This window comes from Pseudorca crassidens, chromosome 4, assembly GCF_039906515.1.
Source record: "Pseudorca crassidens isolate mPseCra1 chromosome 4, mPseCra1.hap1, whole genome shotgun sequence".
Classification (NCBI taxonomy): Eukaryota; Metazoa; Chordata; class Mammalia; order Artiodactyla; family Delphinidae; genus Pseudorca; species Pseudorca crassidens.
The window spans coordinates 104,133,205-104,160,463 of record NC_090299.1 but is presented as its reverse complement, the minus strand read 5'-3'; the positions used below and the strand labels follow the sequence as shown (position 1 = coordinate 104,160,463).

At 36.1% G+C, this 27,259-nt stretch overlaps 1 protein-coding gene across 1 annotated transcript; it reads right to left on the bottom strand.

The window, feature by feature from the left end:
• Positions 1-1,748: 1,748 nt before the first annotated feature.
• Positions 1,749-27,188, bottom strand: AMBN (ameloblastin). The gene is made up of 11 exons (XM_067736208.1): positions 26,960-27,188; positions 12,669-12,737; positions 9,915-9,965; positions 8,577-8,624; positions 7,975-8,085; positions 6,217-6,450; positions 5,268-5,306; positions 4,944-5,003; positions 4,807-4,851; positions 4,317-4,361; positions 1,749-2,510 (listed from the first exon to the last, which is right to left on the bottom strand). The coding sequence occupies exons 2-11, from the start codon at positions 12,720-12,722 to the stop codon at positions 1,965-1,967; spliced, it is 1,233 nt and encodes a 410-aa protein (XP_067592309.1). The 5' UTR covers positions 12,723-12,737; positions 26,960-27,188; the 3' UTR covers positions 1,749-1,964.
• Positions 27,189-27,259: the final 71 nt, after the last annotated feature.

Below are 27,259 nucleotides of genomic sequence, written 5' to 3'. Positions count from 1 at the left end.
AACAACCTTGTGGGGTGAGTTGGGTTGTAGCTCCAATTTGGAAATGAAAGCACAGGAGCAGAGAGATTAAGTCTTACTTCCAAAGACTCATAGACGATTAGATGTGATGTCAAGGTTTGAACACATATCTCTCTATATGTCTTTTACCATACTGCTTTCTTTTTTTTGATGTGGACCATTTTTAAAGTCTTTATTGAATTTGTAACAATACTGCTTCTGTTTTAGGTTTTGTATTTTTGGCCCCGAGGCATGTGGGATCTTAGCTCCTCGACCAGGGATCAAACCTGCACTCCCTGCATTGGAAGGCGAAGTCCTAACTACTGGATTGCCAGGGAAGTCCCCATATTGCTTTTTAGGAGACTGTCTGGAGTGCTAAGGTGGGTCTCAGTGGGCATCTGCTGGCTACCATGGCAGTCATTCTGTTACACTTACACCTTTGCCAGGACAAAAACTGAATTTGAATCTCCTACATCCTCTTCTCTAGCCCATGGAGTAGGGGTGAGCAGAGCTCTGCCTGGAGAGAGCGAGAAAATAAGAGGTGGCTGCATGGTCCTGTTAAGGCTCCTGAAGTATCCCAGGTCAGGAGGTATCTCAGGGCTCTTTTCCTTGGCTGCATCTCCAAAATCTCCACAGGGCATGGAGGGGAATCTGAGCTCCATGGAGCCTAAGACCTGGGCTGGGCAACTTGGGAGGAAGTGGAGAGAATGGGGGAGGAGGCTCCTTTTTAGGGATGAGGCTAATTTTCAGATCTGGCCTTGGAACCTCTTAATTTAGGCAAATAGCCGTGACTAATATATACCTAGCTTTGGTGACAAGTAATGATCATTTTCTGGTTATCCTTTTCCCACATTATATTTCACAGAAATGAGCTAATTCTTACATGGTGCCCACATAACTCTTCTTGTGTTTCTTCCTCTTGGAGGCCTCATTCTACAGATGCTTTTGATACTGTTCTGAGAAAACTTATGTGATCCCTCCCATCCCCTCCCATGCTCCTAACCTTAGGCTGGAGACACCCCTAATCTCCTCTGTGGTTCAAGAATACCCTGTACTTGGCCTTGTTATAGCACTTTCACATGTTTGCAGGTTTGGGAGTATCTATTTTGCAGTGTTGTTGTGAGATAATACATGTAAAGTACTCGGGCTTGGCCTAGAGTGGCTGTTTTTATTATTACTGTGGTTGCTTGTCTGCTTGTCAATCATCCCTATTAAAAGCTCTGAGGGAAGGGGCTGTGTCACTGTTCCCTAGCACAGTGCCTAGGACATTGGTAGATACTCAATAAACTTTCCAGGAAAGAAAAATGAGTTGAATAAAATGGGTTAAAGAGTAGCAAATACAGGGGGGTGAATATGCTTTTCTTAATAGTTTGAATATATGTAAATAATAAGCGTATAATTTCTGATAGTTTCAGTGAGAAAAATTTTTATTTAAAATAGGCTAGATGCTTTTACTAGATTAAATAAAATACTCTACAAATGAGAATTTTAAATCCAGTATACCAAACCCAGTAATACCAGTCAGGGCTTGTCCACCAATCCCCATTTAATAACGTTTAAATGAAATAACTTATAATTCTAAGAATATGTGCCTTTGCTTAGAGAAAAATTTCCAAAGCAATGTCACATTTCCTGGATATAACAGTGTCATGCTAGTAAGAGAAATTCTATAATGTCAAGACAGCTAAGAAATGGTGATTTTCAAATGCAGAGACCCTTAGACTTGCTCTGATGTTATTAATAGTATTTCTAAATCACAGAGACAGGCAACACATTTTATTTCAATAAGAGAATGAAAGCAAGAAGGGGACCTACACTATTTCTAGCCACTTATATTTATTAGTATGTGCTTAACACTTTTAATGCCTTTGCTGCAGAGGGTAATAAGTGTTTTCACAAAAAGATAGACTATTGGGACAAAGCTGGGAAGCTTGTGCATACAGTAAGTAGCTGATATCTCAAGGCTCTCAGGGCTCTTGGAAATGCCATGCATCATGCTTAATCTGGGGCTGCTGGGCCTTGTTTCCTGGCATCGATGTGTGCTGACTGTCAGGGGTCACTGTGGAATCCACGGTGGTTTCTTCCTGGAGACCCAGAGTTGTGGTCTCATCAGCACTGTAGGTCTCATAAACATCAGCTAATCCAGGGGTCATCAGTGGGTCTGCAGCTGCTGGGGTGACCCTGAGGGGTCCCCTGCTCTGCCCTGCAGGGCCTCTTGCTAGGTTGGGGATATTGCCTTTAGGATTAGCAAGAAGCCCTCCAAGGGCACCAGGTGCTAGCTCTGAAAGGAGAGCTGGGTTTTCCAGATCGGCTGGGTTGGCCTCCGGCACAGGGGCGTCTTGTGCACCTCCTTCTCCCTTCTCCGGGCCTTTGGTTCCAGCGGCTGGGGAGTCAAATTCCAGAGTAAAGTCCCCGCCCATGGCTGGATTGGGGGGCATCCCTCCAAGGCCGGGCCTCATGCCTCCAAATCCCGGGAACATGGCTCCATAGGCCATGGGGCCTCCTCTTCCTCCCTGGAAAAAAACATTTATCACATATTATTAACTATACGATGCCATTATACCCGTCAGATTCACTGAAAAACCATAAAAAACTGATAGGGAACAGAGAGTTGGCTGACAGCTTTGTGTAAGCACATTTCTCACTAAATTGACTTCTGTACTTTTTGGGTGGGGACGCTCACTTCTTTGAAAGGGAGATGAAGACCCTTTGAATGCCTGCCGAAGGGTAAGAGGGAAAGAAGCAGGGAAGTAGGACAGAACCAAGTCTACAGGCAAAAGGTAGTTTGAATTTCATTTTAAGAAAACAATAAGCAGTTGAAAAGGGCAATACCATCATAAGACAAACAAAATCTGATGCATTCCTGAGTTTGTTGAGCAGAGTTTTGGAGGACATTGTCAGTATCATTTCTCAGTATCCCTCAAAATGAATGAAGCCCCATGTAATATTTTCTCTTTTGCTTTAAAAATTTTTCCTTCCTTCCTTCTCTACTTCCTTCCTTCTTCCCTCCCTCCCTCCCTCTGGAGAAACAGAAATATTTTCTTCCTGTGGACAGTTAAAATTCTAGAACTGACCATGTGTCCTTTTTTCCTTTGTTGTGAAAAATTTCAGGACCAAATCTTGGGCTTCTTACAGCAAGTGTGCAGGGCTTTGTAACTTGCGTATCTGTATTCTCATTTCCTCATTTTAAATTCTATCTTCAATTTTTTGGTTATATTTATTGTGTTTTTCATAAGCTACAGAAAAATCTTTTAAGAATGAGGCAAAATATAAATTAATTAAAATTCTAAAATAATAATTAACACACTTGAATTTTCAACCCATTTCGTTGGTGTTATGTAGAGTCAGTACTTTTTCCTCTTATATTCTCCTGGCTCTCCACTCGCAGATTTTCCCATCATCTCCTCCAGGGATGGCACTGTGAACCCCTGGGCTGCTACCTTTATCACATGATTTTCACATTTTCTGCCCCTGTATCTATTTTTTCCACTGACTAGACTGTGAACTCCCTGAGATCAGGAACCTTATCTTATTTATCTTGCCTCCATAAGATCTTTTTATGTGTCTCACTCACAGAAGGCACTCAATAATGTTGAGATTCAAGTTTTCTTCAGTGATAGCATGTTTACATGTATTTATTAACTGAGTAGGATCCGTAGTTGATAATGATTTGTTAATTCAGTATGGTTTTGTTTTGTTTTGCTTTGTGCTCTAACAGATTTAACGTAGAAATTTCTGAGGGAAAAAAGTCCAGTTGTGTGAGTCTATTGATCTCAAATTTTAAAGTTGTAATATGCATAGATAATGATAAGAGAATAAGAATACACTTGACTTACATTGTTAATGTACTTTGAATTTTACAATAATCAAATTTTAAACTTGGTTAATTTTGTTTCTTTTTGATCTCTCAATTTTGAGGTCTAAGTGATTTGCAATTTTGTTGAATTTGTTACTTTGAGGGGTTAAGTGGTCTGAGAAGTAACGGGAACTTCATGAACCATGTGTATCTTTTTTGGTTTGAAGCGTTTGCTGTTCAATAATGGTGGCTTTTCAAGAGAGGTTTCTCCTGTTCTCATATTCAAGAAATGGGGCAAAATCCTATGTGCGAGAATGGTCATCACTCAGAAACGACTATATGGGAAATGTGATGAAATCTTTGCATGCTGCTTCAGAATCAAGCTTTCGGTTTTGGAGTGGAACAACTTGAGTCCCATGTTGTATATTCAGCTATATTCAGGGCCAACACTTCTTGCAGCCAGTCGTCTGTGACTGTTCTCCCTTGGGCACTATTTTAAGAAGACTTTGAAGACATTACTCACAGCCATTTCTTCTGAGCTCATGATGCCAAGTCTGGCAGGAGCGTTCTGTTCAAAAAGAAACACAGCATCATATTATGAGCCAGCTGACTCCTATTATCTTTGTAACTACTCAAGACAAAGTTAAAAGTCATTTAGTCTTTCTTTAAAACTTAATATTAATACTGTGTCCAGAGGCAGGGTAAAGTGGAGAGATGAGTCATTATTAAATAAATGTAGCCAATTTGGATAATTAAGATAGAAAATTGACCTTTTCTTTAATGCCACTGTGTGTGTGTGTGTGTGTGTGTGTGTGTGTGTGTGTGTGTGTGTGTGTGTGTTTGTATGCCTGGCCAGAATTATCCAAACAGGAAGTGTGCCTCCTTGCCATTTCAGTTGCTAACTTAGGCATTCAGAGAATATGGAATCTATTGTTTGAGGCCTAGATTTTATAATATTATCTCTTAAGAAAACATTTAATTAAAATGATACTTTTTATAGGATAAAGACTTACCAATTGATTTGCTCCATAGGACATGTAAAATATTCCTGGATAAAGCTAAATATAAATACAATAATCATCACAAAATGCATTTCCCAAGAGAAAAACTTTTAAGTAAATCACAGAGAAGTGGTATTAAAAAAACTTACTGGAGGTGGTTTATTTTGTGGCACTGGTCCCAGAGATATCAAACGGGCTATTGGAAACATCTTTAAGTGGTAGAAAGAGAATAAGCAATTCATATTTGCTATAACACAGGCAAACCTCCCATTACGGCCATTTCTAGGAATTATATGAAACTTATTTTCAGATGGATTACTATGATAAACAAGTATTTAATACTTAAGCAAACAAAGGAACCCATTATATTTCATATTTATGGATAAATAGGGCAATTAAAATTTTTTACTCTCCTTTCTTGAAGTATAGAGATGTATTTCCCAAGAAAGTGTCTTACTGAGATTTGTACTTACCGATGGATCTTGTGGATCAGGAAAATTCATTCCTGGCAACTGCATTACAGATAAATATTAAAATTACTGAACAATTAAAATAGACGAAGTGAACTTAAAATGTTCTTATCTTATTTACGATTATGATAAAACAATCTAAAATGAATTTCCTTGTTTTTACTTTCATTTCGCCTCTGAGGGTACAACCAAAGAGATTACAGTTGCCCTTTACTAACATGACTCAAGTGCACAGAGAGGAGATGGGGCATGTCTGTCATGAGTTTGCTTTGTTTTGCAGAATAGAAAGTAATGAATTTTGGAATCAGAGCATGCCAGATTGATTTGAATGCTGGCTGTGCCACTTAATTTTTGTGTAATACTGGGAAAATTTTATAACCTCTTAAAATATGTCTTTTTAAAAAAGGATGATAATATCTATCTTCATAGGATTGGAGTCAGGATGGTATGTGGGGATGTTAAATGCCTGCAGCATACTAGTTACATGATACCTTCCTTTTCTGTCCATTGCTCTTTTCTCAATATTATTACCTGATACTTTTGCTTGATTGTCTTCTCTATTACCAGATAGAGAAATAATAATGCAAAAATACTATTTGCAATGCTGAGGGATCAATCACTTTTCTCAGTCCTTCCAACATTGAAAAAAGCCTGATGATAAGAAGCCTGGAATTCTCTGGGCTGTCCTATTTCCTCTGAAAGCTTTCATCTTTTGTAACTAAGAAACCAATTTTACAGGAGCAGGATCTTTTAGAATCCATGCCCCATCTCAGATGGCAAAAGGCAGGAATGGATATTTATATTCTACTCCCAGATATGTCAATTGCTCGAAAACATTTGTATTTTCGTGCATTATGCCCAAAGCTCTGATTATTTAAATGTGCTCTGCAAATCGATTTTCTTTCACTAAGTTAATGGACGATCCAGATCTGACTTCAGAGAAAGGAATTACCTCGGTCTTTGATGGCTTTTCTGATGGTGCCACCTGTTGAATCATTGGCCCCTCTGATTGCTGCAAGGGTGGATGTCCCGGGTAAATCGGAGACTGAGGTATTCCCTTCTGGACTGTGTTCTGGACGGAGGTTACAACGGTGGGCTGGAGGAAAGGTTTCTGTCCTGGCTGTGGAGGCTGCAGGGATGGCTGCGATGGGAGAGGTGGGGGATGCACAGGCAAAGAATATTCATACTGCAGAGAAATTTGAAAGGAGCGTCAGGAAGTGATGGCTCATTGAACTGTGGTGTCTGACAAAGCAAAAGGACTTGAGGAACTTTCTACTTGGAAGAGAGTCTAGGAGACTTGTCTTGAAGATGTGTTCCATAGGAAGCACTGATTCACTTAAAGTCAGTGTTTTTGGGAGCAGTCTGGTAGGTGTTTACCTCCCCTACTTCCTTTGGGACTATGACTGCACATGAAGATGGAAAGCTATATGAACTTCTGGGTAGACTGAGCCGTTTCGTCCTCTGGGTTCCCACAGCTGCCTCTATGTATCTCTATTTTAACACTCTCTCACTGGATTACAATTACTCCTGATAAAGCTTTGTCCCTTGGTCAGCTGACAGAGGATAATGTCTTATTTATCTTTATAGCCCCAAGACTTAACATAGGTCCTAATAAGTGACTGGCACAGGTTAGATAATATATTTTTTGAGTTAATGAAAGGAGAAAGGGTAATTAAATAAAATACCAATCAAATTCTTACATCATGAGTTCATTTTGGAAATAATCAAGTGGAGAAAGAATCACCATTAACATAATTTACTGCCCCACTAAATGTGGCTTTAAAAACAAAAAAAACAAAAAATAAACAAAAAAGAAGTCTCACAACAATCTGGCTGTGCTTCATCTCTTCAACCATTGCCCATCTCTAAACTCCTGGGCTTTCATTACTTGTATCTCATTCATTACTTATACCTCACAACTTAGCACCCTGTAATATGTTGTCTTGTCTTATCCCCTAATCAGATGTGAAATTTTGTAAGCTTTGAAGGCATTCTTAAACACCTTCACTTTCATTTCCAATCTACCATTTGGTTTATGTATTTGTTAGGTATCTAATAAATAATGATTAACTGATTGATGTATTTATTAATTGCTTAGGGTTTATGATTTTTTTTTTCCAGTACGCGGGCCTCTCACTGCTGTGGCCTCTCCCGTTGCGGAGCACAGGCTCCGGACGCGCAGGCTCAGCGGCCATGGCTCACGGGCCCAGCTGCTCCACGGCATGTGGGGATCTTCCCGGACTGGCGCACGAACACGTGTCCCCTGCATCGGCAGGCGGACTCTCAACCACTGCGCCACCAGGGAAGCCCTATGATGTTTTAACTAGGAATGTTTGGCATCATTTTAAATGTGTCTTTTAGTAATTATTTAAGGAATCTTGACTGAAATCAGAATTTTCCAGGATATAGCCTGCTTTCATTTTCAGGCTAGTTTATTTATTGTTCATATCTTTAACATAGATATCTATGTTTTGGAAGCCATATCTTCCTATTTGAAGTAAATATACAAATGGGTTGAAAATTTGGACCATTTTATTTTAAATTTTCCTAAGTACTAAAAACAGTTATAGGTTTTGATTTATTGTTATTTGGAAAATTTTTTATTCATTACTGTTACCTGTCTGTGGTTACTATATGACAACTTAGAGAAGGCAAGCAGGAGAATATTTTAAAGCTTGAAGTTTCAGACACATTGATGCAATTAACTTACCTGTTGAGTTTCATGTTCCCTTGGTCTCATCCACGGGAAAGAGGAATGTGGTGGGAGGAGACCATGCATCCACAAAGAATTAAATGATTTCCCAAAGCCAAATCTTGAATACTAAAGACATGGAGAAAAAAAGTATGCTTATATTTCAGTGTTTTCTTAAACTTGGTTTCCATTTTCTAAAAAATCCAAAAAAAGTGTAGAAATAGCAAAAATTAGAGTGTTATTGGTTAATTTAATGTGGCTAGGTTAAGTCTTCCAATAGACTTGCTTTTTATTCTGAGCCAATCTGACATATTCCCATAAACTTCTTTGAGATTTTGCTTTTTTAAGTATTCATATTTTGGGCTGCATAATAAAATTAATAATACAAAAAGGAATTTTTTTCTTACTAAAGAAAATTCAACATTATTTTTATTTTCTCCTACCATCCCATCGTAGGTCCTTATTTTGTTTTAGGTTATCTCAATTACTCATTTGCTTTTTCAGTATTTAGGATATTGTTTATTCACAAACAAATTTTATGAATTACAGTGCTGCTGCTAATATCACTACCACCAACACCATGAATATTTGCAATAAGAATTATTTGAAAATAAGGTTACCTGAGAAAGCATGTTTAATCCCTGCAAACTTCCCAACTGTCTCATTGTCTATCAAGGAAAAAAAAATGTGGGTTAGTGTTTTTCACATATGTTCCTTTTGTGTATGACACAATTGATTTTCAACATATGGTAGTATTAGCACAAAGTTTGGGGTGGGTCAATTTGAATAAAATAAGAGACACAAATCATCACTAAAAAGTAGAAATGTTAAATGATTCTGCCATTGTTGTTATCATTGCTATTAAAATAGTGAGCTTGCTTTTCATCATTAATTAAAAGAGAGAAAATATCATTTAAGTGGAGGTCATATTGAAACATGGGAAAATAGTTCATTGAATTGAAATATCAATATAATCACGAGGACATTGTCTCATTGACTCTTTTTTCCCCCATTTAACTTACTTTGCCTTTTATAAATCCAGCCCAAAGAGGAATTTGAAAAAACAGGCAAACAAACCAAGCAAATGAAAACAAAACAACCCTACCTCCTTCCCAAGTAAAAGTTCTCAAAATAATAAATATAAAAAACACTGGGGAAAATGGTAAGTATCTAGATAGATGGTCAAGAATGCTGCCAATGCAACAGAAAGTCAATTTCATTTTTCCTGGGAAGAGGTTTAGAGTTCTTTGCGTTAAGTTTAAGCTAGAAAGTAAGAAAAAAAAAAACAAAACTCAGTGAAATTAGCTTCATATTGAAATAAGCTTCTAGCACAAAGTATCGATTGCCCTCAGACTGTCATGATATAAATAAATTTTGCAAGGCCTTGTGAAAAATTTGTAATCTCATAAATATTTTTCTATTCATAACTGTTTATATTTTTTTACTGATATCTGAAACATTTCTATTTTGCTGGGGTTTTCTAGACAGAGTATATGTTAGGTATAAGAACTGCAATAAGACAGACAGAGGCTATGCAGGAGGCACTATAGTACAGTGTTAATGCTATTTACAGTCCTCATAAACAATTACATTTTGTAAGATAAACTTTCCTCATGGGAACTTTATCATATGCTATATGGAGAAGGAACTAAGTATGAGCCATTTGTGACTTCAGAATAATGTGTTTCAATTAATGTATATATATGTATTAGGTATTAAATATTAGTACTGCTTTGATCACACACAGATGATGTTCTAAAGACCAAAACAACTGAAAATTTAAAATTGCAGTAAAATTATAAGATGAGGCTCTAATAAACGTCATAAACTTCTCTAGAACTGCGCAGGAGGACAGCCACTGACTTCTGGCCAGGAAAACTGAGAAACAGCCCATGTATTTCTCTTATGAAGAACATACCAATGTAAGGATTATATGTAAATACTCTAACAATACATACCTCAAGGCTCAAACTAGCCATGCCTGGTGTCCCAGGTTGCTGAGGAAACACCTAAATGGAAATAAAAATAATTTTGAATTTTCTTTGATGAGAAACTTCATTACACACTGAAAATAGAAAGCCACACATACACATAAGGGCCAGCTAATATTGGTTTATTACCCAAATGACTTGAGCTTTTGGGTAGAATGAAGAAGAACTTAAATTGTTTGGAGTATTAACATAATATTAAAATTTATTTTTTTGGCTGCACCGCACGGCTTGTGGGATCCTAGTTCCCTGACCACGGACTGAAGCCAGGCCCTTGGCAGTGAAAGCATGGAATCCTAACCACTGGACCGCCAGGGAATTCCTAATATTTAATAAGTTTGCTCCCACATGAATCATCTACCCTTTATCTACATCTTAATGCTATATTGCTTTAAAAGCAAAATTTGATTTAGTTTGAAAGTTATGTTGAAAACAGATGAGAAGTAAAAGAAATAAAATAGAAAACTAATAACTCAACTTAAATATTATCACATAGAAAAGCAAAGGGAACAAACTCGAACTCAGTTTTCTTGTGTGTTTGACAAATCTACATACCTGGTTTGTGGAACGTGGTGTGGGATCATGGCATTCGGCAAAACCATGTGTAAAACCTAACTTGCCTCCCATTCAAAGGGCTTCAACAAATCCTCCATCATCTTTAGTGAAAGATTATTATTTTTAAATGTTTTTTCTTCTTTTTTTGTTTTTATTTTTATTGTGAAAGATTATGTATAAACCTGTTGATCTGTGTTTATATTTTTGGGATCATATAAAAGGCATTTTTTCTGAAATAAAAGATATTCTAGTACCAAGTACTATTATACTTACTGTGTTCATTTAAAAGTTGTTAAAAAAATATAGCTATATTTACAGCTAGGTTTTTAAACTGTAAGATATTTTCCTTTCTAAGCCAATCCTTATTAATATGCATGAATACAAGTGGGGGAAAAAACCAGAGAATGGAAAAGAAGTGTAACAATTAGAGTAAATTGGATTTTAAGGGGTTTTTGTTCTTTGGATATTCTTACATCTAGGGTCAAGGGGTTTTAATGCCTTACTTCCTTCATTTAAACCACAGGTATTTTTGGAGTCTTCATGAAATGTATTGGGATTATTTTTCCTTTGTGAGGAAGTTCAGGAGTATTTTTCTGAGCATATGTTATTTGTCTCCACGTCCTACATTTTTATACAGGTAAAATCCCACCTTCTGGGTCATGGTGCAAATTTCTTCAAATAATGCAGTTTTGCAAGTGGATAGAAGGGAAGGAGTTATAAATGTGTAGCAAATACTCCAAGTAGAGAAAGAGGTTACCTTTGTAGACAAAAAGAGTGATATGAGTATGTGTGTGGTGAGAAAATTGTTTGGAATTTGAGGGGATGTGAGAGTAGAGCCTTCTTTCCTCCTATTAGCCAGTACAAAAGTAAGGTAACTGGGATAGGTTCAACTACAGGACAAAGTACACTTTGCTTCTATTTGATCCAAGTCATGAATTAATGAGCAATATTTACATGAATGCAGATAGACAGAGGATATCTTTCCCAGGAGGAAGTAAAAGGAGAAGAACATCTGATTTGGCAGTTGGCAATCTTAAGCCATTGTCCTCTTGCTCAGAGTGGACCTGACTGACACAGGTGTGGACCATTGTAAGTTCCAAGAGTGTTAAGGTGTTAGACTGATGGTGGATGGCTGAGGTGACCCCAATGTCAGTATCATACAAAGGTAAGCTAAGGTGGCAGCTTTAATTTTTCTTTCATTTAAAATTCATGTTGAGTAATGTAAAAGAAACTCTTTTTATCTGTAAAATGGAGGTTTTCATCCTAGCAGTCAGTTTTCATCCCCCTTTTTTGAAATGTTTTAACTTTAAGAAGCTCAAATGGCTACTCCTTTGTCTCAAGGAACTTAACTATTTAAAGTTCATTTAAGACCACCTATGAGCTCCTCAAGACAAGAGACCACGTCACATTTAATTTCACATCTCCAATGCCAGCACATTGCTGGATACACTGCAGGTGCTCGGTCAATATTTGTCAAATGCATGAAGCAACTGAATAATGTCTTCGTGTAAACAGAATCACATGATATTGGCTGGAGTAGTTCAGTGCTCAAAGGATTGTATTCATATGAAATCATCTCAATATATGATGGAATGTACCAGGTGCAGGACTGTAACATACAAGTAGCCCATTGCATGGCGTGTTTTAATTTAAGAAACTTCAGTGCTTAGTCACACAGTATCTCCCTATAAGACAAATTTGTTGGTTAATTACTAGCTTCAAATGGAATTACTTAGCTCAGTTTTGTAACCATAGTAATTTGGCTGATGTTGTTCTTTTAAAAATGAAGAAGAAAACTTACTTTATTTTTTTGGAGAAATTTCCTCTTTCCATTTTGATTTCATAATGGTTGCAGGTAATTGATAATAAATTTGTGCTGTGACATTGTTGGAGACCACATACATCTTTTAACTTTGAGTGAATGGAATAAGATGTAGAAGTTGTCTTTGGAAAATTTAAAATATCTTTTTGTATAACAAAATTTTATATTTGGCTTACTGCTTTTGGATTATAAGGGCTGACATCTGGGCACCTGACTTTTGACTCAGTAGGAAGATACCACTGGATTAATCCCAATGAGTCCAATTATGGACACTCAGCCACTTCCTTCAGTGTTGTTTGGTGTCTGGCAATGTCTCTACTAGGGTACCCTCTAGAAGACTGACTTACCGGCACTGCAGAACTCATTTTCAGGAGGCACAGGATCAGTATCATGTCCTTCATTTTGAAAAGTGGGATCTGAAACAGAGTTGCATTGGAGAATCAAATCGGATGAATTTTTATTTCAGAATGGCTAAAAGACAATATTTCCATGAGCTCTTTGCTCTTCCAAAATGACTAGGTTCAAAACAAAATAAAACAAAACCAAAACAGATAAATGTTGCTAAACAACTGATTTTTATTTATTAGTTTTTGGAATGAATTGACGAGCAATTAAAAAATTTCTAAGTACTTTTTTTTTTTACAGAGCTACCACCTAAATGAACATGTGGGAACACTTCCATGAATATTTAATTTCATTTCATAAATGAAAATGAATTAAATGAATTAAATTAAATTCATTAAAATTTTAAATGTGAAATGTTCCACTATGTGAAATGTTGGTCTATTAAGTATGATTCACAGGAATTTTTACTTTGTTTCCCTCCAGAATAAATTTTGAAATGCATTTTAAATGTAATACAACCAACAGTCATTTCATAACAAACCTTTATATGCAGATATAAAGGGTATACTATTCTATGTTTAGGTTAGCCAGGAAACCATGCCAATAATTATCATTTAAAAATAAAAATTAACTAAATATTTTAATTTCCTTTGATATTAGTGGAAAATATGTCTCAAAATTGAGTTTTCCTCTTTCTAAAATGAATTATCTCTTCAGTTTATTCTATAAGTCCAGAAGGCACTTTACTCTCACATGAACAGAGATCTGACTAGTCAAGAGATTTGCTCAACTTCTAATACTTTTCCAAATTAGGTACTGTCACTAACAATCATAAATAGTAAAAAAAGTCTATAGGCAAGTCTTTTTGTCCTTAGCTGAAAGGGTATTAGGCAGGTCTCCTCTGGAACATGCTAATAATGTTTCACAATAAGCTATTATTCAGCTTCTCGTGACAAATGAAGATAAATCCTCTTTATAAAAGCTGCCTGGAGATAGGAAAAAAGAACAGGAATCACATGGAAATCATAAAATCACATTTTACCTTCAATGCTGGCATGCACTGTGCTCTCAGGGCCTGGTGATGCCAACCAAGATAGTTCTAAGAAAAGAAGATTAAAATTTTTTTCTGGACTGTGCCTGAGACTCACTCTGTATCCCTCATTCAGGGAAGACCTGAAACCTTTATTTAAAGTGCCAATCCACCAATCAAAGTAAAGCTAAATGGGGGGAAAAAAATCACAACTCTGCTCCTGCAATTAGCCCACACCCTTTTATTTCATGCAAGGACATTGGCCCAGTAGAGTCTCATTATTTTTAATTGTAACTCAACCCCTGTATTTATTCAGAGAACTTGATTGCAGAGAAGACACTGAAGGAATAATAAACATAAACTCTGAAGACAGTGGTTTTGGTGAGCTGGGGGAAATATATGTAAAATAGGGGCAAAATAAACCCTTATTTGTTTTGTGCAGGTTTTTATCTTCAGGTAAAGTTAGTGACCAAGTGCTAGTATTCTCACTTTCATGTTTGTTGTGGTAAAAGTAACGCTCCTCCCTTCTCCCAACATACACACAATCTAGAAGGAAACACTAAAATAACTTTCTGGGTTTAGAAGCGAGGATGAAAATATTAGATGGATAATGAATATGTTATGATTTTTTCCTCAGAATTTCCTAGATATTTTCGTATCTGAAGATTATAGACTAGAGATAGCCAAACTTTTGCAAGAAATTTCAGTTGAACCTGCTGAAATAATCACCTCAGGTAAACTTTTAGTGCATATTCTTTGGGAGGAGGGAGACATAAATCAGGACATTCTCCATGAACCAATCAAGTCCACAGGCACTACTCTCAGTTCACTCTTTAGATAGAACAATTTTCAGGCATTTAGTATCAAGCCAGGTTAGTAAGTCATATTCATGTCACTTAAAAGGCCAACATCAACATGAATGGAGTTTTCTCTGTGAACAAATAAGCATGTCTTAGATATGGATTGAACTTTAGCTGCTTTTGTTATTTCTCTGCCCCTCTTTGTCTTTCCAAAGGTATGATTTCAGATGTGGTAGGGATAAACATTTAAGATTAGTTTCTTGAGAAGGGATGAGTAAGTATACTCCTTAAGGAAGTAGAGATCTTGCAAATTACAGGGAACATTTAGGAAGCTGGTATTTTAGGAGAAAGATTTCTTCATACATAAGTTAGGTCTTACAGCTTCAAATAGTGTTATCTAAGAAGCTGTCCCTGAAAAACTCCATTTCCCATTGATAAGAGAATTATTTTAGGGGGCAAGGAAATAAAGATTGTGAATATGTTTTGTAAATAACAAAATGTTAATGAAATGATAAGTATTATTTTTGATCTCTCGTCTCTCTCTCGCTGTCTTTACTCCAGCTGTGGTGCTTGATCAAGTCCATTAATCTCTCTGAGCTCCACTTTCTTCCTCTGTAATATAAGAATAATCATTTACTACCTACCATAGGCTTATTTTGAAGATTTGGTGAAACGATCAAGACACAACAGCTTCCATACAGTGGGTGCTTAATAAATAGGTTGATTGTCCTTTGTGTAGGAGAAACTACATGAAACATGTGACCATGAAGACATAGTGTGTGTTCGTGTGTTATAAGAGAAGTTTTGGTGGTTAGGTCCATGAGCTCCAAGGATGTAGAGGAGGGACCTGATGGAAGGCATTTCCTCTTCATGGAAGTTGATGCTAAATCTATGGGATTAAGTTTCCTAGTTGACAGCTAAACAGGGAAATGTGTGTGTGTGTGTACGTGTCTTTTATGGTTTATGAGCATGATCATAATTTTGGTAGCACTCACATGTTCTGCCTTACTCTTAAGCCAAATATCCAATACATCATAAGTAATGTTGCTTTTACCTTTTTAAAACATCCTTCATACTCAGTCCTGGGGTTGTTGTCTTCTAGATGTTTGCCCATTAGTTTCTTTTTCCTTCAGTTTCCTGCATACCAACACCAAATTTATCTTCCTAAAATATTGGTTTCAGCATTTCACTGCCACACTCAAAAACATTTAAAGTATCCCTAAGGCTATAATGTAAAATCCACCCTCTGTAACTAGACAGTCAAATTAACATTTTAATTCACCTTCCAATCATATCTCCCACTTTATGTGAGACACATGGGTATAATAATAATGATTGTTGTAATCAGTTGAAGTTAGTCTCATTTTGTATCCAGTACAGTTTTTTATTTTTGGCTTACGTTACTGGGAAAGTTAGTAAATATTCCTAATATATGCTATGCAAAATGTTTTAATTACAAAAAATCTGGCAATTATTATGAGTATATGAATGCATTTCTGATAGTGATTATAGGTTTTAAGGAAGTAACTACAGCTGATGGAAAGTATGTAATGTTGGTCAAGACAGTACCTATATAAAGAACAACCAGAGTCCCAATTTAAAAAATTCTGTGTCCAGCAAAAATAAAAAACCTCAGAATAACAGAAAATCTGAACACCTGAGGGGACACATGCCACAGAAAAAGTGATAAAGAAAAATCTAGAGAAAGAAGACCCTGTGGACAATGTTAATAATTATAGTAGCTGAGAGCACAGCTGTTTAAATCCCCTCTGTCACACTGATCATGCGACACTGGGTGAGCTACTCAACTCGAATATATATAATATTTTCATATAGTAATTTCATCTGTGAAGTGTGGCCTACCATAGGACAGCATTAATTTCATTTAATTTAAATAGAATACTGAACAGAATACTAAAATAGAATATAGTGCTTAGCATGCTCTCTGATATGGAGAAAATGTTCAACGACCATGAGTTATTCTTCTTCTTGAAGTAAAGAAACATATATGCTGAAAATATGCTTCATATTGAACTGTGGGCCTTGGTGTGGCTGTTCCAGCCACCAGTGGGAACTGTAACAATTAACTAAAATGTATAGAAATGATTTTGTATGTTGATTCCATGTGACAAAATATGAACTTTGATTTTTGCTTTGTTTTTACATATTGTCCTTTCAACCTTCTACTCTAGCCAGAATTATTTAGTCATTCTCTCCAGTTATGCCCTGGTTTTTCTCTTCCTGCGTTTTGGATGAAACTTCCTCTCTGCCGAGACTCTTTTCTCATCTCTTCACAACTTGTTTTTAAAGTTCTACTCAAATTTTACCTCTTCTGTGACTCCTTCCCCCACCATTCCATTCCTCTGTGATTTTCTCTTCCCTGAATTCCAAATAATTGTCAGTCACTTGTCAGTTGTTCGTACACTACATGGTGACTGTTTGTTGTATACACTTCACATTTTACTTTGCATGTGGGCCTCTAAATTTTGGGTATGGTTTTCATGTCTTTTCAACCATATAAAACATTCCTGTGAGAACAGAAATCATCCATTCTACTATGTTGCACCTTTTGGTTCTATGCACATTATAATAGGTAATATTTGGATAGTATTTACCATGAGAAGGCATTATTTTAGAGTTTTACATGTATTAATTTATTTAATTCTCATAAGAACTTTATGAAGAAGATACTCTTCTCCCCTTTCTATATATGATGAAACTAATCTACAGAGAGATGAATTGCCCGAAGTGACAATCAAATAAGTGGTGAAACCAGAATGTGGACACTTGCTTCTTATGCACTATGCTAAAATGAATCAATCATCCATGGCAGATGACATGGACCAATCATTTCAAATACAGAGAAGTACAACACACCTGTCTGTAAGGAATTTATCAGGTATTTAATCAAAGAAGAGAGATACACAAAAATAGTTAATAAAACATATAACAAACCAACAATAATTTAGTTAAAAAGCACACATAATATCAAAAAGCATAGCCCCACATGGAATAACTGCTAAAATAAGAATGCTACAGAACAGTGATTCTCAGTCAGGGATGATTTTACCCCTCAGGGAAATGTCTAGGGGGTCAGGGGGTATTTTTGGTTGTCACAATTTGTAGCAGGGAATGGGGAAGGAGGGATTTGCTATTGGCATCTAGTGAGTAGAGGCCAGAGATGCTGCTAAATATCCTACAATGCACAGCATAGGCCCCTCCACCTGACCAAAAAAATTTATCAAGCCCCAAATGTCAACAGTGGTGAGGTTGGGAAACCCTGCTGTAGAAGATTGCTATAAAATTTTTGAGGTTGGAGAAATACTTTGGGACTTTGGGGTCAGGTATGAGGAGAATAGATTCATGCTGAGCCTTGAAAGAGCATAGGAGTCAAATTTGAATTATTTTTGCTTGCTAATAGTCAAAGTTGTTTTGAAAACTGCAAAATATTAGAAAATAGTATTTTTGTTGGATTCTGTTTGTTTCATAATTAAGAACAATAACCAGAAAAATAAGGTGATTATGATAATGATTGTATAAATAAAAAAGAGAAACAAATTAGACAGAATTTTACTACCTTACCAACTGTTTTTATTTTTTTCTCTTACAGTACTTATTCATGTTAAATTCATATTTATCATAGTTATGATTGTAGTGTAAGTATAATTTTGTATTGGGCTTTATGCTTTATATTAATATGTAGGTATAAATACTGTATTTTAAGTTGCTTGGGTAATAGCTTCTCAAATTGGTGCTTAAGACTCCTTTTTTTAAATGTATTTATTTATTTTTTTATTTTTGGCTGCATTGGGTCTTCATTGCTACACGTGGCCTCTCTCTAGTTGTGGTGGGCGGGGGCTACTCTTCTTTGTGGTCCACGGGCTTCTCATTGTGGTGAATTCTCTTGTTGCAGAGCATGGGCTCTAGGTGCATTGACTTCAGTAGTTGTGGCATCGGGCTTAGTTGCTCTGTGGCATGTGGGATCTTCCTGGACCCGGGCTCGAACACGTGTCCCCTGCATTGGCAGGTGGATTCTTAACCACTCTGCCACCAGGGAAGTCCCAAGACTCCTACTTTTTGACTTTTGATTGTTTCTAATTTTTCACCATAAATATTTTAATAATTTATATTTTAATTATTTTCTTAGTATAATTTACCAGAATAGGATTCCTAGTTAAAAGTATGCATTCTTTTATGACTCTTGTTAAGTATTGCTGAATTATCCAAGTTTATATGTTATCAGTAATTTATGTATACCAGTTCACTTGCCAGAATTTGTTCATCTAATTAATTTTTCCCCATAACTTAATAGGCATAAAGCAATATTTCATCATTTTTTTGAGGTATAATTGACACATAACTTTATACTAGTTTCAGGTGTACAATATAGTGATTCAATATTTGTTTATATTGTGAAATAATCCCTGCAATAAGTCTAGTTATCTGTCACCATACATGGTTACAATGTATTTTTTTTCTTGTGATGATAACTTGGGGTTTTGATTTATATTTCTTTGATCATTATCAAGGTGAAATATTTTCCTCCTGTATTTATTTTCTAACTATACTTCTACTTTATGTAAATTGTTCATGTATTTGGTTATTAGCCACAAGGAAATTGATATTCTTATCAATTTGTGTTTTATATATATATCGCTGAGCATATATTATGAAACTCTTATATAACATACAAATTAATCTCTTGCCATGTTTGATGTAAACTTTTTGATAGACATTTTAAAAATATATGTTAAAATGCCTTCCATGTAAAGAGTTTATATTTTATAGTAATTTCTCACATAGTATGTTTCATATATACTTATTGGAGTCAGGTTGAGCTCATTTTCTGCCCCACTTTCCTTTCTTTGCATGGTGGATTCCAAAGTCACATACTTGGAAACTCTGATGATGAACAAATTTGTCATTAGTCCTTTACAAACAAAGGAATTTGTGACAGAAATATGTGTAATGGGTATAGTAGTTCTTGGTAGATTGTCAAGTAACACACCCACTTGCTTTGTATGTTAAAAATGGTGATTCATTTGTATTTTTCTGGATTATTATCTGCCAGTTGATACCCATTATAAGCCACTTCAGAAGAACTTTTGGAAGAATGAGAGTTGACCACAAACCAATACAGTGACTTCATGTCTACACACATTGACCCTACAAGATGACATAAAGTTAGTTTTACAGTAGAAATGGTGTTTTGTTTTTACCCTACCCAGGAGAAGCTTCTTGCATAGATAATTGGAAAGCAAGGCAGGAAGCATGTCTTGTGCTAGTTACTTAACTGCTGAGTTTGTTAAAGAGCATTTATTAAAGGCTCACTATGAACAGACTACATATTAAATTTAATGATGGTAAAGAAAGACACTCAAGCTCCTTTTTTTCAAAAGTGTTACAGTCTAGGGCTTCCCTGGTGGTGCAGTGGTTGAGAGTCCGCCTGTCGATGCAGGGGACATGGGTTTGTGCCCTGGTCCGGGAAGATCCCACATGCCGCGGAGCGGCTGGGCCCGTGAGCCACGGCCGCTGAGCCTGCGCGTCCAGAGACTGTGCTCCTCAATGGGAGAGGCCACAACAGTGAGAGGCCCGCGTACCGCAAAAAAAAAAAAAAAATGTGTTACAGTCTAGTTGAAGAAACCCTACATAACGTTGATACATGAGCTGACGTGAGCCTTATTATGAAAAATCTTATGTTGAAGAAGGTAGGACACAAAGTGCTTAGCTGATGAAAATGTGGGCTTTGGGGTTAGTGTGGTTGGGTTGGGATAGAGATTCATGACTTTCTAGCTGTGTGTCTTGGGCAAGTTACTTCAGCATTCTATGCCTCGGTTACTTCATCTGTAAAAGAGTATAAATAAAGAAATCTACATAGAGTAAATAAAATAATGTCTAAGGTACTTAGAACAGTGTCTGGTACACTGAAAACATGAAGTTAATGCAAATTATTATAGATTTAGCACAAATGCTAAAGGGATGTCAAATAAAGAGTTTATTAGAATGGGAGAGGCTTAATCATAGAAACACTTTTGCAGAAAGTGAGTTTTACAACCAGGGTTGCAGATAAAGAATATAGAAGATAAGGTGAAAGATGCTTCCATATTGAAGGAATGACTTATGAAAAGAAAGGAACTGGTTGCATGATGGTGAAAGAAAATGTTGAGGTCAAATGATACTAGGGAATCTAGTGAAAAATGTATCCGATTAGTAGGATGTGATGTGATCATGATGCCAAACATACTGAACCTTAGTTTTTCTTTTTGGAAGACGAATATGGTAATAAATGCCTAGGACAGTGAAGAAATTAGTTTCTCTTCTTTTGTAAGTTACTTATAACCAAAGTATGGTATCATGAAAAAGAAAATTTTATCTCAGCTTTTGAATTTTTTTGGTCCCCATAATGTAAAAATCTGATATTTGGATACATACATTAAGAAAAATTCAAAGTTTATGAAAATAATAGATTATATTTGCTAAGTCTTTTCTATGTTCTAGATCCTGGCCATTTATTTCATTTCCTCTGTACAACAGCTCCATCAGGCAGGTACTATTATTACTGTTAATGTTTTATAGATTAGAAAATGAGTTGAGTCAATTTAAGTAATTTGCCCCAAGTCACACAACTAGTAAGTAGCACTCTGAATTCAACCCAGATCTTTCTGACACTGGAGTCAAATTGCACCAAAAGATTAAAAATTCCTCAATGGAAAGGAGCTGAATATTAAAAAGGAATAATTATTAATTGGATGATTGAATTTTATTGCAACTTAAATGAGAGGTTAAAATTGCTCCCTTACCCATTTAACAGGCTGAGCATCTAATGTGTACCAGGCATTGTTCTAGGCATTGAGATTTGAAAGAGAACAAAACAGACAAAAAACCCTCAGAGAGCTCACCTATTAGTGGGGGAAACTGTCAATAAACACAGTAAGTAGGTTAAATATGTAGTATGATAAGTGCCAAGGGGAAAACATTAAGTAGGAAAGAAACATAGGGATTGTTGAAGGGTATGTGTTGAAATTTTAGGTACGGTGGCCATGGAAGATTTCAGTGTAAAGATGTCATCTGGGAAAGAAGTGAGGGAGAAGGCCATATGGATATTTGGGAAAAGTGTATTCCAGGCAGAAGAAATAGCCAGTGCCCAGAGAGATGGTTCCATTGGTGTTTAAAAACAAGTAATGGAGGCTAGGTTTGGTTGGAAAGGATTGAATGAGAAAAAATCATAGAAGGTGAAATCATGGAGGATCTCATAGTTCATGGTAAAGACTTTGGCTTTTACTCTGAGTGAAGAAGGAAATCATTGGGGTTAGAACAGAGGAAGAACATGTTCTGATAACATCTTTATAGGACTATTCTGGCTGTGTTCTGTAGCCTGAAGGGAGCCAAAGGCAGAAGCATAGTATAGGTTAGGAGCGATTGCAATAATCCAGGTGAGAGATGATGGCAGCTTGGGCTACAATAGTAACAGTTGAAGTGGCTGGACTCTGGATATTTTTCAAGGTAACTCTGGTAGGATTTACTGCTAGAGTATATGTAGGGGTGAGAGAATGAAAGGAATCAGCAAGGGTGGCGTAATATTTATCTAGTGCATTTAATTCAAGGGTTATTTATCTTTAAATGTAGCTATTTGGAACATGTTCAAGAACTCAGAAGTAAGCAAAAAATTCTCTTCAAAGCCACTAAAACAGAGAGCATATAGCCCTAAAGCCAATGTGCTTATAAGAGATTTTTCTTAGTTCCTTTTTTGTTCTTATTTGAGTTATAGTTCAAATAAATATCATCATTTTATTATTTTCAGATCATAAGAAAATAAGAAAGGAAAGAGAAATACTTCTAAATTTAGAAACACATAGTCACCAGAAATAATAGCTGAGACTAAGAACAAAGGTAAAAACAAACAAAACAAAAACATAAAAATCAGACAGGCTGAGGGTGCTTTATACAGAAAATCATGTTTCTCACTGTCTTAGAAGCCCCTCTTAAAATAGAAAAGGGAGTTTTAAATGATCATCGTGTCATTAAAATCAGGTTACATTATGTTTTTATCTTTTAGTCTAGGAAGCAGAGAGATAAAATTACAGAGTTTGCCTCTAAAATGATGAAATGTGTTGGAATTCCTTACCCTTATCAGTTTCTAGGGTGAGCACAGTGAATTCTGATAGATATACACAGCTCTGGTAGTCTCGAATTATGATCTCCTTTCCTTCCCTGGACAGCGGGCTTAACAAACCATAAGACAGTGTAAAGACCCTTTTTTCTTCCCTTTCTTTTAAAACTGGAGCATAGAGCAAGCCCCATTAATGAATTACCTTTTTTTTTCTGAGACCCTTCTTGACACATTTCAAAGGCCTGTAGGTGCTCCCAAAGCTCTCAATAAGCCCCAAAGACCCCTGAAACCAAATTCTTTCAAATATTTCAGCTTTAGGTCAATAAGTAGAGTAAAAAGCCACACAAAATTTCAACTCAAGATACTTCTAATTTCAAAGCTTGTCTTTCCAGGCCTCTGCAGCTTGCCATCTGTAGTTCTACCTCTCCTGCCAATGACCATAGGCCATAGTGTTGCACTGTCTGCCCTAAGCAGGGTAGGGAGGAGGACAGGGGCTCTGGCAGCATTTTCTGCCTTGGACTGGGATGTGGCTTCTTCTTCCTGTTCTTCTTTAGTCAAGCTATCTACACTGCTCTGAATTCATAATATGGGCTTTCGCTGCTTCTCCATATTTCTCCATTTTCTTCTCTGCTTTCTAGAACTCATTTTAAGTAAGCTGGGGCGAGTGAAATAGTAGTGGGTCAACTGCAAACTTCATTTATCTGAAATTCACATACGTGGAATAGCTCATTCTCTGATAACCCTCACAAATGGAGCATTATTGGTTATACAGTGTATATGAAGACATGTTTCACATGATTATTTCTTTCAAATTTAATTCTATCATTGAGAAGTAAATTTTAACCATTTCTAGAGAGAGATGGATTAAAGTAATGACGGAGGAATCTTATTGTGACTCTGAGACACTGCATTTCACAGCGTCACATTTAATGATACATCATTAAAAAAAAATCCTGACCATGTGAGTCCCAGGGATGAAGAGTTTGGAGGATTTTACTGAATTTTAGATAGAGGAAGGTAATGTTGGGTTGATGTAAAAATATAAGACTCTAAACCAACTGGACTGCAAATGTAAGAACAACTTCTCCCAGAAAGCAGCCAGGATTTCTCATTCAGGCAAGAGGAAGATCCTGTCACTTTCCTACTGTTGTCTCAGCATTTCTGGCTGAAACACAGAAGTGCAGAGAGGTACAAAACTGTAAGCAAAAATAATAGAGGAAGTACACATGATGAAGCACATGTATTTGCTCTTTAAACCAGAAAGATGTGTTTATCTCTTGACTGGTAGCTGTGCTTTCCAGTATATAATAAAATCTAGCATAGAATAGGGGGGAAGTGAATGCTATCTGTTAGGGTCTACTTTTACTCTATTCCTGGTATTTTCCCTATATTATTACATTTATTCCTCATAAGAACCCCCGGAGGCAGGTATTATTATGAGCGCTAATGTTTAGATATGGAAATGAGCATCAAGGAGCTTTAACTATTTGCTCAAGGCCATGCAGGCAAATAGTAGAGTCAAATTTCCAATTTAGTCTGGGTCCAAAGTCCACAGCTCTTCCGCTGTAGACATGTAGCTCAACCTTACAGGGTTCAATATTTGTTGAATAAATGACTTAGTGAATAAATAAACTAATATCTTTCACTCTGGCCACTCCAGACAGATCTACCTGAAATGAAGGGGCAGCACAGATCTGTCCTTACTCAAGGTGTAAGAGGCAAGATCCTTAACCTTCTGTATTGTGTCTAAGGACATTCAAGTCTTCTCTCATATTTTCTGAGATATACGTGAAATTGGATTGATCTTCATGTTGTGATGGGGGAAGATGGGATAGAAATAAGAAAGTAACATTTATTAAATGTCTGCTAAATAATAGACAATGGACATTTTTTCTATGTTATTTCATGAAATTCTCTTATAAGCTTTATAAAGAAGCCTTATTGTCCCCATCTTTAGAGATGATAATACAGGCTTTGAGAGGTTAAGGAACTTGTCAAAAATATATATCTGATAAGCATATCAGAATTTGAATTCAGGTCAGTATCACTCCAAGATCTGTACATTGCTGGGTTTTGTTTTTGTTTGTTTATATATTTGATTTACAATATTAGTTTCAAGTGTTCAGTATTGTTATTCAGTATTTTTATAGATTATACTCCATTAAAAGTTATTACAAGATAATGGTTATAAATTCTTTGTTCTGTACAATATATCCTTGCTGCTTATCTATTTTATACATAGTAGTTCATATCTCTTAATACCATACTCCTAATTTGCTCCTGTCCTTCCCTTTCCCCTTTGGTAACCACTAGCTTGTCTTCTCTGTCTGTGAAACTGTTTCTGTTTTGCATATAATTTATTTGTATTATTTTTGAGATTCCACATATAAGTGATATCCTACAGTATTTGTCTTTCTCTGTCTGACTTATTTCGCTGAGCATAATAGTCTCTAGGTCCAGCCGCATTGCTGCAAATGGCAGAATTTTATTCTTTTTCATGGCTCAGTAATATTCCACTGTATGTATATATATATATATATATATATTATATTTTCTTTATCCATTCATTTGTTTTTGGGTACTTTGGTTGCTTCCATATCTTGGCTACTGTAAATAGTACCTCTATGAATATTGGGGTGCATATATCTTTTTAAATTAGTGTTTTCATTTGTTTCCAGATATATACACAGTAGTGGAATTGCTGAATCATATGATAGTGCTGTTTTAGTTTTTTGAGGAACCTCCATACTGTTTTACATAGTGGTTGTACTAATTTATATTCCCACCAAAAGTATACAAGGGTTACCGTTTTTCCAGATCCTCTCCAACATTTGTTATTTGTAGGCTTTTTGATGATAGCCATTCTGACAGCTATGAGGTGATATCTCATTGTAGTTTTGATTTGCATTTCTCTGATAATTAGAGATGTTGAGCATCTTTTCATGTGCCTGTTAGCCATTTGTATGTCTTCTTTGGGAAAATATCTATTCAGGTCTTCTGCCTATTTTTTAACTGAGTTGTTTGTTTTTTTGATACTGAGTTGTATAAGCTGTTTACATACATGCTGTTTACCCTATATCACACTGTCCTTAAGTAGGAAACTGAATCTGAATGGATTATATTAATCAGCATTATTTATTTTGAGCTTTGAAGTGCTTTGAATATGTTATATATTAATTCATAATATTATTTCACAATATTAATTCATAGTAGTTGTTAAAACAGAAGGAAGCTTAGACACATTTGACTCAATTACTCTCATTTTGGTTATGGGATCTTGTACATTAAAACAAAACAAAACAAAAAGACAATCTTCTACCTAAACCCTGGAATTGTAAGTTATGGTGTAAGTGCTCTGTAAGTGTGTATGTTGTGTCACCATGCTGCTTTTTTAGATAGTATCTCCTTACTCGTTTCTTAGCTAAATTTCGCCATTTGTACCAATCCTTCAAAGGCAAGAAAACTTACTGATTTGTTTTGGAAGAGCTGGGCAGAACTGGCAGTCTCTGATTAAAGGCCTAAACCAACTTGGAAAAAATCACATTATTTTCAATTCACATTTCTGCCTGATAGGCAATGTCTGAAGTGTGTCTATGGAGGTAATTACCAGGGAAAATATAGGCTAGAAAAACCAAGAAACAGTGGACTATCTTTCCTCCAAAAACCAAAGAAATGAATCAACAGAAAGTAAATCAGTAGAGTCAGCATACCTTAAATTTTAGGGTTTCCATTTAAGAGACCAGTAAAACTGGAGAAGCATTTTAAAGAGTATGATCAAAAAATTTTTGTGAGATAAATATATATTAAGGAATTAGAAAATGTAAATTTGCCAAGCAGTTTCATTTCTCCAGATGATTCTTATAGATATGTAGCTGTTAATGATGATTGTAAATGATATAAGACAATAATAATGAATATTAATGAGGTCTTGCAATGTGCTGGACATATAGTAAGCATTGAACATGCATTATGCCATTTAAAGCTTAAGTTCTCTCATACTGTCATTCTGAATGGTAACTATAACCAATGTTAAGGTGCAATTGTTCCCTTTAACAGGGCAAGCATCCCTCCTTACTTCCCTTACATCTGTCTGTCTTCACTCATGTATGTTACCTGCCTTGCCTGGGTAGGCATTTTGGCTTTTGAAGCCTGCTCTAAACCTTAAGTACTTTTCACTGCAGCATGCAGGATGACTTTGGCTAAATTGACTTTCCACTTTCTCATTCAGCTTATGATGTAATGGGACTTACACTGTTATAAGTTGTAAGAACAAAATGTGCTTCTTACTTAATGAAAGCGAAATAGGAACAGATGTATTTTCAGGCCTCATGGAGATGGAATGTCATCCAATACCTTGTAATTGCTCTGGTATCCAGCAGCTTCACAACTCAGCAGGCACTGCAGCTTTCTCTTCTGGTAGCTGTGACATCTTACAGAAACATAGCTGTTCTCTGCTGCTTTTCATGATCCAGCTAACTAGGTTTACTAACTGCCTCTTCCTAAGTCTCTAAATTTCCTAAGACAGAGGACATGACTGATTTAACTAGTCACCAGTACATATAGGAACTCTGAACTGGGCAGGACTTTTGAGTCAGGGCAACTCATAGACAGTTGGCCAGAAAAAGTACCCATCCCTAGTCCAATAAGTTGTGT